Genomic DNA, 12,393 nt, shown 5'->3' on the forward strand with positions numbered 1-12,393 from the left:
CCAACCCCAACCCCAACCCCAACCCCAACCCCAACCCCAACCCCAACCCCAACCCCAACCCCAACCCCAACCCCAACCCCTATGATAATTATTTATGCTATCATGATAATTTAAGTATAGATAAAGAAACAAAAATCACAAGGCTTTATAACTAAGAACTGATCTTTTTGTATTGGTACTGGCAGTGGTTAGTTTGTTAGTAGTGGTCAGCTGCATGCTGAGGCCTTTTTTGGCCACCCAAGGAGGCACCACATCGAACTTTCTCTTAGTTTGGTCGAAGATGAAACTCAATTATTCTAAATAGCCGACATTTTTACCTTGAGAGTAGTCGAAGAGCTCAGGAACTGCCTTTACCTTGAATAGAATTTCTTGGTATCTCGCCTCGTCCCTCAACTCGTCAAAATATTCATGCAAAATTGCTTCAGCGGGCGTTATACGCTTTATCGGAGAGTATTGGAGGACTTTGGTGACGAGATCGATAAGAAGAGGGTCTCTGGTTTGCAGTAACTAGATTAAGAAACTAGTACATTCTTCCATGGGGTGGTTTTGATCTTGGGAAACTTATTGTATTCCTTCATATCATAGGCTTTGTTCATCTCCTCCACCTCATTTTTAGAAGGAGTTCCGAGTATCTTGATGATCTCGATTAGCTGATCGATTTGGGAATCTCCCATGAAGGGCGGACTGCCGTTGATCATCTCGACGAGGACGCAGCCTGTGGACCACATATCGATTTGTGGAGTGTAGTCAGTAGCACCAAAGATGAGTTCGGGTGCCCGATAGCATCTGGAGCAAATGTATGCTAAGTTTGCTTAGGCTAAGTTAAAAGGATATTACATTTAACGAGCTGTTTCGCTGAGCCAAAGTCAGAGATAATCAGTTTGTGTTTGACGTTATCGACGAGAATATTTTGAGGCTTGATATCTCTATGCGCGATTGAGAGCATTGACAAGTAATTAAGCCCTCTGAAGATTTGGTAGGAGTAGATCTTGATGAGGATAGGATTTATCTAGCGTTTTTTGATTACCTGGTAAAGGTTATCTGAAAAGTAGTCCATGACAATGTTGAGGTACTCATCTTCGCCCTAATTGGTGAGGAAGCTGTCCTTCATGACGAGGTTGTTTGGATGTTTCAACATTTTGAGGATCTGATGCTAACGATTTTTGTATTTTTTGTCTTGAAAAACTTTCTTTATTGCAATTTTCTCACCGTTGGCCCTATTAACTCCAAAGTATACAACTCCAAAAGTACCCTTCCCGGCGACTCCTTCGATTTCATACTTGGCGGTAGTGAGTTTGGATTTTTGATTTTGCGTGCCGGAAATATTGATTTTAGATCCTTCATCGGGTTCGGTTTTCATATGTTTGTCGATGGCTAATGGTTTATTTTGATAGATTTTGAAGTTCTTTCGTTGGGAGTTGATATCCTTGGGCATATACTTGGAGTAAACATCGATGAACTTTGGTTTTGAGCCCACCTTTTATGTTTTTTTGAGCTAATTTTTATAGGCATTCTGAAGCGCTGGCTCCTACATTTCAGTAATGACTCTTCTATGTACTTTTTTGCTGGAACTGCTTTTTTTGTCCTTCGGGTTTTGTTTATTGAAAATCATACCCCCCTACTTATCGATTATAAATATTCTTTATAAACAGCGACTCAGAGTAAAATCAGCTTAAAAATACAAACTGACTATTTATCAAAGTGACTGTAGGGAGAGTTTTTTCTTTATTTGGAATTTAATATATTGAAAGAGTAAAAATATTGTTAACAAACCAAAGTAAACTGTATATTGATAGCAGTTATAACGACAATTGGGTGAGGGTTATTCTTCATCGGTGATAAAAAAATAAAGGTATTGGTAAAATAATATCAATCATGAATGATTCCACAGGATTTTTAAAATAGACTACATTTTTTTGCTTTAGAATTGGTTGATAGTGATATTGATCTTATTTGACTTGGATTTTAGCTTTAGGTTTCTATTCTTGCATGATAACACTCTATTAGTACCCCTACTGTGAATGGTCTTTGATCTCTCATTGTTTCTTTCACTTAAAGTGATAGATCTTTTTTATATTTCTCTCATGCTTGAAAATGGACACTTCCTATTAGATCTGCAGCTGCTAACTTCTCTTAAAAAGGTCCTCGTCATGGCTAGGTTTTGATTCTAATCCTAGAAGCAATCCGGCGACGGTTTTAATATGCCTGATTTCGATGATATTTATCCATTTCTATTCTTTTCCTTTATCTATGAGTATATACATATTTATTACCATCTATCTTTTATCTTTTAGATGTTTTGCATTTGCCTCTTGAGCTGGTTGATGCTGGAATAGCTATCATTGTTTATGGTGCTATATTTTTTATCGAGGTCCATTTTGGCATGAAACTCATCATTTGCCTAATCATGAAATTCGCAATTTTCATGGTTATTTTTCTTTTAATTTTTTCTACGTCTATATATGAACTGTTTGCGATTGATATGGGCCATATTTTTGGCATAGATTGCATTTACTTGAGTGATATTCATATTCTTCGGCCTCAATACACTTTCCTACCAACCTGTAATCCTCAGCTCTGTCTCTTTGTTATGATCCTACGCGTGAACTGACCTCATAGCGTTCAAAATAGTATTATATTTATTAATACAGTTTTATTACTATTATCAATTGTAAAATTGAGCCTTGTAAGGCTGTTTCAATCCTTATTTTTGTCTCGTTAAATAAAAAATAGCTTCATTTGCATTTTAATTAACAGATGTACATTTGGACTGCATTCCTATGGGCCAAAATTCTTTTGAATTCGCAAAAATCCCAAACAAAGTTATGAAGCATCAACAATCCAACCATTCATGAAACAGACATCCCATATCCCTATCAATGTCTTTTTGACTGCAACATATTTTTTGTTATTTTTCTATCGATTTGTCGGTCTACTGCATTTAGAAATTAATAAATCGAATGAAAGAAGGAAACAAGCGAAAAAACATAAATATCGACGATATCATCATCAAGCTAACATAGACACCCTACAATTAGCGATCCTTCACCCTGAGGGAGTACTAGGTCGAAGGCTTATGCGTCATGATGAAAAATATTTTGATAGAACAACCCATGCTTCTTTAGCTGGAAGCACCCATACAGATATGCGGAGACACTCACGGGCAATATAATGATCTTTTGACCATTTTCAAACTCTTCGGGACCCCTGACAAGAGAAATTACCTCTTTTTGGGTGACTATGTGGATCGAGGGAAGCAATCCCTCGAATGTATTTGCCTGCTAATGGCCTACAAAATCAAATATCCCAACAATTTTTTCCTCCTTAGGGGAAATCACGAATCCAGCTAGTTAAATAAGCTCTATGGATTTTACGATGAGTGCAAAAGAAGAATGACATTAAAGACATGGAAGATCATATCTGATACCTTTAACTTCTTTCCCATCGCTGCAGTCGTCTCCAATCGCATTTTCTGCGTCCATGGAGGACTAAGCCCCTTGGTAAAAAGTATTTCTTCTTTGAATAGCATCAAGAGGCCTATTTAGCCGATAGGCAATAAGGTGTATCAGATATGCTATGGTCTGACCCTAAGCCTTCTACTGACGGTTGGAGTGACAACTTTGAGAGAGGGATTAGCTACTATTATGGAAAGAACGTAATCGATCTTTTTCTGAATAAAAACTAATTCGACCTAATTTGCCGTTCTCACCAAGTCGTAGAAGACGGGTATTAATTCGGGTATGAAAAAAAGTTAATCACTATCTTTTCAGCTCCCAACTATTGCGGGTAATTTACCAATTTGGCAGCAGTCCTCAAAATTAGCGCTGATCTCTTGTGCAGGATCGAACAGTTCGAAGGACAGCCTCTCTTTATCAAGAAGAGAAACAGAAGCGTAACGCCTATAAGAAGACTGTTACTTCCTGAAAAAAGCGAAAAAAGTGAAAAGAGAATAATGCTAAATAGGTTGTAAAGGATATGAAGGATAATAAAGGAGAAGAAATCAAAAAAAGAAAAGCTACCAAAATCATGAAAGTCCAGCTATAAAAAATAGATCAATCGTCATTAAACATGGATGATGATATGGACTAGCCCGAATAGGAGCTTATCAAGACTGAATGATCAGTTACTTTGTATATATTTAAATCTTTTTAAATTGATGGAAGGATCGACTTGATTTGGTGTATATGCAGAAATAGTATGACAATCTATAATATATAATGAGTCGGAGAATAACATTAACTATAATAGTAAATTTATTACTTGCCATCAGTGCCTATTGTCTGATACTTCTAATCTCACGGCCTTAGGAAGAGAACGACGCAACGACCAAACTTCGACTCACTTGTCTGTTGGGAGTTCACATCTTAATCTTCATATGGATGTTCATCATCATCAAGGTTGAACAGCTATTTAGTATTATCCTTTCAATCTTCGTCTGCCTGTCTGCCATATCCCTCTCTCTCTACCTCTGCGAAATAAAAGTGCAATATATAAGCAGGAGTCATTGGTATCACTATAACCACTATTCTTACCATCTTTAAAAATTAGAGCTGACTTATCTAAACATCTACTTCCTCGTTTATATGTACTCCTTAATCGGACTCATCCCGTCTGGTCTTTTTTTGGCATCAACAGAAGGGTTGATGTGCTGGCAGGTGTATCTTATCAACAAATACAAAGATAAATGCCTCAAAAAAGTACCCTTCAAATAAGCGTTAAAGAACTAAGTATGCTCCATATGTTTGGGTGAGTTTAGCTCATAGTCTGTAGATAGTTTAATGCAAATTAACAACTGCGGGCACATCTTTCATGAGAAATGCCTATGCTAATGGATTAGATATAAGACCAAATGTCCAATGGATCGCAGCGAAATCTTTGTGTATCACTAAGAAGAGGAGGAAATTTCATAATGATTCTTAATTTTTCATTATTCTAAGATTGAAGAATAAATATCATTCATTGGCAGAAAAGCTTAAAGTCAAAACTGCTCAGGACGATTCCCATCGCAATGAATGGTGACAAAGGATATGAAATCTATGTACAAAAAGTATTGCTGTCTGTTTTGCAGAAGAGCAAGATGTATCGGTTGGGGTCATTCTAGGCAATTAAAACAGTGTTTTTGACTGATGCCATTTTGCATTTTCCTTTAAAGTTCATAGAATAACAACCAAGCGTGTCACTCCATTATGGCTTTTTATTTATCATCTTAAAGATTTTATTCTGCTTGGCATTTTATCCCATATCGTAAAGTTACTTTAAGTTGTAATCATATTGTTCGGCCCTTTGTATAGTGATTATGATGGATATTATTCGTTTTTCACGTAAATTTCTATCTTTCTAAAAGCTGAAGAACATGTAAACTCAGTTTCATAGGCAATCGTGCAAACAGTTCTTACTTATCTTCAACTCTTTGATATAAATTAAAGCAGGTGCCGAAGAAATTTCCTGCAAGATAACCTAAGAAACCATCGGAACTGCCATCGTAAACTCTTTATTCAGAACTTATGTTGTAACGAGAGTTTATTGTACCACATTGTTTCTTTGCATTCAAGATAAGCTTTTTATTTTTGATTTCAAAAGAATATTCAGGATGCCAATAGTTCAAACAGCATAGTTTTTGCCTTTAAAAACTGCATTTAAATGTTTTGCTGATTGGAACAATCTTCTATGCAATTTTCTTCGTTTTTTCATTTTAACTTGTATGGAAAAGTTGAGTAATACTGGACATATTTACATTTGCAGCTTATTAACTTCTTATTTTTTGCTCAGGGCAACCATAGATGTCTAGTTTTGTAGAATACCGCTAGTGTTTATGAAATTTCTCCTTGTTTATGAGAATGTATTGGAGGCAGTGCTTTATCTTGTTTTTTGCTTTTGCTTACTCCTGTAATCGACTGAATTATCTCATCGTGATCTTTTTATGGTGAGCAAGATGGTCCTCTGTTTTATGATATTCCAGTTAAACAACTTCTTTTTCACGAGCTTGGTTCAGCAAATTCGGGACTATTTTTTTGGGATCTTTAAAGTTCTATACTTATCAGCAAACTTGCTACTTGTTACACTGCTGGAGTCATTTACATCTTGAAATTTACTCTTGTTTTTATTTCTTCGTCGTTCATTGTTCCTACTGAGTCCTCTTGTGTCCTATTATTTTCCCTAAGTATATGATTAGTTTTTGGATAATTCAGAGTTGAAGTCACTGATCAGTTCCATTTCATTGCTAATTTATTTGTATTCCACTTTTTGGGGCTGCTCCAATCCATCTTTACGAAAGGAGTAAGCGTTTTATTACATAAAGGCTAAATTTGATGGCTTGAGCTCTTGCTGCTGAGCAGGTGGAGCCTAATTGTGATCCTTTTGATGCTTCTTTAAAGGTGAGGGCAGTGAATTAAAATTAGGAGAAATAATTTGTTCGTGATGTTCGTGTAGATGGTTGCCATTCTCAGACTATTCATCGAGTAGAACTGGCTATATTCGGCCTTAGCTTTAAGTGTTTGGCTTTTCTCTTGGAGCTGGGACTTCGACAATCTACTCATCGTCCTCAAAAATGAAGAGTTAATTTTCTTTCTTAGGTTACATGTAACTTAATTTATAAGGGTTGAAATAATATCAAAAATATCAGCATCAACATTGGATCTAACAATTAATAAAGTGTAACTTGCTAGTTTCTCAAAGAGAATCACTTTTCCTTTGAAATAAAAACCCTCTCATTACTATATAATCAGATAAACGTTTAGAAATTAGTTTTAACGAATGCAAGAGAGGAAATGCCGAAGGATATGATAAAAGCATGCTTTTTTGACTTATTTTGATGAAAAATAAAATGTAAAAATCATCATTTTTGTTGTACTTCAGACTTATTTTGATAAAGTAGGTTTGTGCCATATTGCGATAAGTATGATTTACTTTTTTCAAAGGCCTATCTAGAGTATTTGGCATAGTTGTGTGGAGTAGGCGCCCACCCATCAGATTGATTTTGTCAGTAAAAGGCTGAAAGTTTGATTTATACTCCGATCCTCCTATCCTTCTAGAATAAACATCAGAAATACTCTAATTTTTGTGGTGTAAAGAGTGTTAAGAATCACTAACAAAGTTAGAAGCGCTTGAAATAGATGCATAAGTACAATGTAGGATTATTGGCTCGAGAATTTTTTGATAGTTGTGGAAATAGGCTCTCTCCTGGTCAGCTTTACTCGTCATCTTTGCAATTATTATAACTTCCAGAAGAGAAACGCTTAATTTACTTTCAAAAACAGAAAATATATCAAATAGAAGAAAATTGGAAATTGTAGAATAAATAAATTAGATATTATGGAGAGTTATATTTGGAATTGTGATTGTGTTATCAGCATCGAGCAATAGCATCATCATATGTACTTCCTGGCATGCAAATACTTCTTAATCACTTTGTATTGTAGGTAAGTCAATACGAAAGAGGCTATGACGAAGATCCCTGTAAAACATAGAGTTCGGTAAATGTATACTTTTCACGTTCTTCAGCCACCATGATTTCCAAGCCTTCACTGTTCTCCTTTACGATGTCTTGGATAAACTATTGAGCAATTTTGCTTGATTTGCCAAAGCGCCAATAAGATCATCTCCACCGACAGCACTTCCGAAGTCATTGGCATGCTTTCCTATAGCGATTTGCATACTTATTTTATTGCTTGAGGTTCCTCGATTCAAGAAGCAAAAGTGATGTGTGCCGTATCTTTGAGTGGTGACTGACTTCGTGAAGCCCATATTGATTATTTGCTCGTTAGGACGGGTATCATGCCTTCTTTGAATTAAAAGGTAAAGTTTCCTTTGGTCTTCAAATCGATCTTGATAAGTGTGTGTCTTGCTTAATTATTTACTTCATACGTATATCTTAGGACAAGCAAATTTGGTCGCCTTCTTCCACTTGTCTCGATATAAAGATTCCCTTAACTGTTGCGAATAGTAAAACAGTGATAAGAACGTGAGAGTTTTTCATAAATATGAATTAATAATAATCAATATTGATTAACAAATCCCAATAATTACTTTGAATTAGTTATAAATAAATTTGAATTGAGTTTGTTAGATGGCCAACACTACCGCTCAAAATTGCCAAAGAGGAATCATCTTCATTACCTTTCTGCTTGTCTTGCTGTACTTCATCGTGACCACTATCAGCCTGATCAAAAAATTGATCGATAATAATGAAGATGAAACATCGGGGACCAAAGATACAAGGAGGGAGATTAGAAGAAGCAACCTAATTACGATCACAGTGAGGAAAAGTTTGATCATGCTGCAATGGACGCCACCAATATCAAATCAGACGATACCACCCTCATCAAGGTTGTTAAAAAGGTGAAAGAGCTCTAAAGCCGCTATTTTCCTTTGTTTGTTTGCGTTCCTCTCAACATCCTCACAGGGACTGCAAAGGCCTTCTCTTTCGTCTTCTACTTCTTCATCTTAATCGTTGTCCTTCTCTTCAATGTTGCCAAGGTGCACAAGAAATGCTGCGAACATAAGTGCATGATAGCCATTGTGGAGAATCTTTGGATTGGGATGATGTTCTTCGAATTGCTGAACATTTGGGGAGCCACTACAATCCTACAGCCGTATATTGTTACTGCTGGATGAATCATTGATCTTTCCTTCATTATTGGAACATACATATCAATCATAATTCTTAAGACCTTTTGCAAGCTTTTTGTAAATTACTCATAAATTTACCATTTTGATCTTTACTCATTTATTCTGTCATTACTTTATCTTCAGTCAACTTTTTGAATAGATTATTATAAGATAATTAGTTTAACGGATGACGGAATTGACACTCGCAGATATTGACTTTTACGAAAGAAAGATAAAGTCTGTGGAGCAGGACAACATTTATCTTCATGAGGAGATCGTAAAGTTAAGGGCCCGCTTGAGATCGCATAGGATTATGAGATTAAGTATAGCTTGCTGGTGTCCAATAATCAGAAGGAGATGGAAAGGATTAAAAATAACCTAGAAAGACAGTAGTAAATCAGGTCTCAACAGTTAGTGGTAACCAGATTGAGAGAAAACGATCAGAAGTGGCTTGCATAGATGAATTAACTTTAGGCAAAGCTTCACAAGGAAGCAGAGATATAGATCGAGAACATAAAAAAACAACTTGCAAGTGTAAGCTAATAGTTGAGGATACTTAAGGAGAAGGAAGAATAGATATAATTCTTCGGCTTCAAGATGTCTAAGATGGAGAAGGAGAACCAAAACCTAAAGGAAGAGATTGAAGAAATGAGATAGTTTTACTAAAAGCAGCGAGCTGAAGAAACAACCAGAATTCGATCAACTCTGAGCCAGACTTACCGTTAAAAGCTGGAAAAATAAAATAACAGATATGAATAAAAGATAATTAACCTCGAAAATAGACTGAACCACCTAGAAATGGAAGATGATAACGTAAGCTTCAAAGTATCAAATGCAACCAACCGTGAATTAGCTACTCTTAAAGTACTCTTAGAGTAGAAATCAAAGCAATACGCCAAAGAACTTGAGGATCTAAGCCATCAACTGACGACTAAAAATGAATAAATCACAAATCTAATCAGATAAAGCTCAGCAAAAGATGATGAATACCGGGAGAATCTAAAATAAAAAAATTAATACATAGCTACTCTGAGGATAAGATCTTGGAACGTGAAAAATAACATGAGACTTAACTATTGAACTGGTTAAAGATTAAACGCTTAGAAGTAGTAATAAAAAGCAGAACTCAACGCTTAGGTTTACAAGCTAAATTGTGAGATCTCAAGATCCAATGAACTCTGGGGCGAAAGGATTCTTAATCATTAGAATGAAATAGACGAGCTAAATAAGCAATTCTAGGAGGAAAGAAGAAAAATCATTGAAGAAAAAAACATGCACAAAAGGAAGTATTCGGAGCTCAGCTTGAAGATGAAGGAAGCAGATGGATAAAGATAAAGTGGTGATACCCAGATGCTGATCAATAGCTTAAGGGATATGGATATTAAAGAGGATCAAATTGGCAGCTATTAAAACGGAATTACTTTCTTATAAAGACAATATAAAAAGTGCCAGTTGAAATTGTAAGAAAAAAGCAGGATTGTGAGCAACTATACAAGGATATCAACGATATACGACAGATGCTGACAAGGAGGTGAATGAACTGAAATAAAAGATGAAGAAAGATAAAAAATAATATACTGAAAGAATACTTGCACTTGAAAACTAGCTTAGAGACACATAGGATAAGCTAAGAAACAAGTAAAGATAGGAAAGAAAAAGATAAAGATAAATTTATAAGGAAAAACTTTCACTAGAGGAGCAAAACAAAGCATTAAAAGAATTAAATCAGGAATGCAAAGAGATTACAATCGAGTCATCGAGGATAAGAAAGGAGTGTAGGCCAGCTTTAGAGAAGAAAGATAGAAAAGCTTTGCCAGCAGAAGTGATCTAAATCTGATCAAGAAGCAGAAATGGCTTGAACTTTAAAAGCAAAAGAATGAGCTGCAGATCATATTCAAAGAAAAATAATAGCAAATTAAATTAGAATATGAACAAAAGCTCGATGATAAGGTTAATCAACTTAATAAGCTTTTCAGATCATGAAATCACCCAAAAGTAAAATGAAATACTCAAGAGAGACAACGAAAACTTTTGGAACAGCTTGAAGAAAATAAATAAAACTCTAAAATAGCAGACTTCAACAAGAAAATGGCATCTCTTAATTTATAAATTGCACTTACTCAAAATCTCTACGACTGTTTGATCCAAGCAAAGTCCAGAGTCAATTCTCCGATATAAATCGAAAGCGAAGTCAAAATTGCCGAGATAAACATGGAATAATCACACTAATCCTTGCACATGAGTTTCCATCCATCTGCAAAACTTAAATTTTGATAATTATACCGATATTTATTTAATTTGAATTCGTATGAGCTAATAAGAGACCTATGAAGCCTTGAAGGAAATCCTTCCTGAGCTTGAAGCAAAGCTAAGCATAACATAGAGATGGAATATCAAGAGGAACTTCAAAAAGTTCAATCTTTTTTCAAAAAATACGCTGATGACCTGATCGCTAAAAAATAGCATGAGATAAGAGCACAAAGCGAAGCTAATGAAGCCCACCTCAGAAGAGAACTCAGCTTGATACAAAGGTAAAGACAGCAATGGTTGAGTTTGGAACAAAATTACCGAAAGACATATTTGAATTAACTGAGTTACTAAGAATCGAAGAGTGGAAGTGACATTTCAGCATTAACTGAGATTTCCCATCAAAAAACTTTACCGACCAGATAGCCTTAGATATAGGTGATGTCTGGAAGAAAAAAGCAAGCTTTAAACAGCCAATCAGTTCAAAAATGCCCGGAAAGATACTTAAACATAGCATTTCAATCCCAGCATTCACTCAATAACTAACATGTTCAGAGAGGCAACCAACATGAATACTGAAAACTCAGCAACAGAAGAATCAGTCATCGAGGATAGGCCTTTGAAGGAACCAGAAAGTAGTCAAAAAAAGAAGTGGAAAATCGGATAGAAGACAGTTCTCGGTACAGATGTGGATGATAGGGCAAAAAGGCAAGATACATTAGTCTTGAGTCCTCCCAAAATTGATGAAGATAAGTCCATGAAAAGCAGTCTTTTGCAGCCTCCTAGCCAAAATGTGTCATCAAAGTCGTCGATTTTTTGGAACTAGTAAGGAAAAAAGAAGTTTCTTTCTATGATTAGGAACATCAAGTGAAATTAATACCGATTGATCATCTAATAAATATAAATATATCAATTTTTCATTATCTTCCCATAGAAGTTTTGACCTTTAATAAGCCTTCTGATTTGCGAATCATTTGGATTACTGTTCCTGAGTCCAAACAGATCATAGCGGTTGTTCTTTGACTGAGGATTATTTAATATCTTATTTTGGACTTCATAAAGATAGGAATTTGAATTATTTTTATTGAATTTTTCTGAGTTGTTTCTACTGACTGCGTGAGGATAGATATGAGCACTCAAAGAATTTGGAATGGCGTATGAATAGCTGATGGGATTGAGATTATTGGCGCTTTGCTAGCTTTTAATGTGGTTCAATTTTGTATTAATTCGTGTGATTAGTAAATTGGTGGCTATTTGATGTTCTTGTATCTGGCTTCAAGACGCTCCTTGAGTTCAGAATATCCAGACATCTTGACTGATTTAAGATTAGCTGAACGGCATCTTATCTTATCCCTCTCTATCTTTTCGAGCTTTTATAATAGATATGGGTCTCTGCTTTTACCCACTATATCTTTCGATCTGAAAACATCTAATTCTTTTATCTCAATCACCTATGATAGGCTTTCTGTCAGAATTATAAATGGGGCAGGGTTACCACTCTGAGGCCTTAGGTTTGAAATATAATAAGGAGGATTTTTT

At 35.5% G+C, this 12,393-nt stretch overlaps 1 protein-coding gene and 1 pseudogene across 1 annotated transcript; one reads left to right on the forward strand and one right to left on the reverse strand.

Moving 5' to 3' along the window:
• Positions 1 to 317: 317 nt before the first annotated feature.
• On the reverse strand, positions 318 to 728 carry LOC116268271 (protein kinase gsk3; the record flags this gene model as incomplete). The annotated part of the gene is made up of 2 exons (XM_031649989.1): positions 562 to 728; positions 318 to 493 (listed from the first exon to the last, which is right to left on the reverse strand). Coding segments are annotated over exons 1-2 (343 nt in total), but the record flags the coding sequence as incomplete, so codon positions are not given.
• A 2,355-nt stretch (positions 729 to 3,083) lies between these two features.
• Positions 3,084 to 3,790, forward strand: LOC116268270 (uncharacterized; annotated as a pseudogene).
• Positions 3,791 to 12,393: the final 8,603 nt, after the last annotated feature.

Source organism: Nymphaea colorata, unplaced genomic scaffold, assembly GCF_008831285.2.
Source record: "Nymphaea colorata isolate Beijing-Zhang1983 unplaced genomic scaffold, ASM883128v2 scaffold0181, whole genome shotgun sequence".
NCBI classification, from domain to species: domain Eukaryota; kingdom Viridiplantae; phylum Streptophyta; class Magnoliopsida; order Nymphaeales; family Nymphaeaceae; genus Nymphaea; species Nymphaea colorata.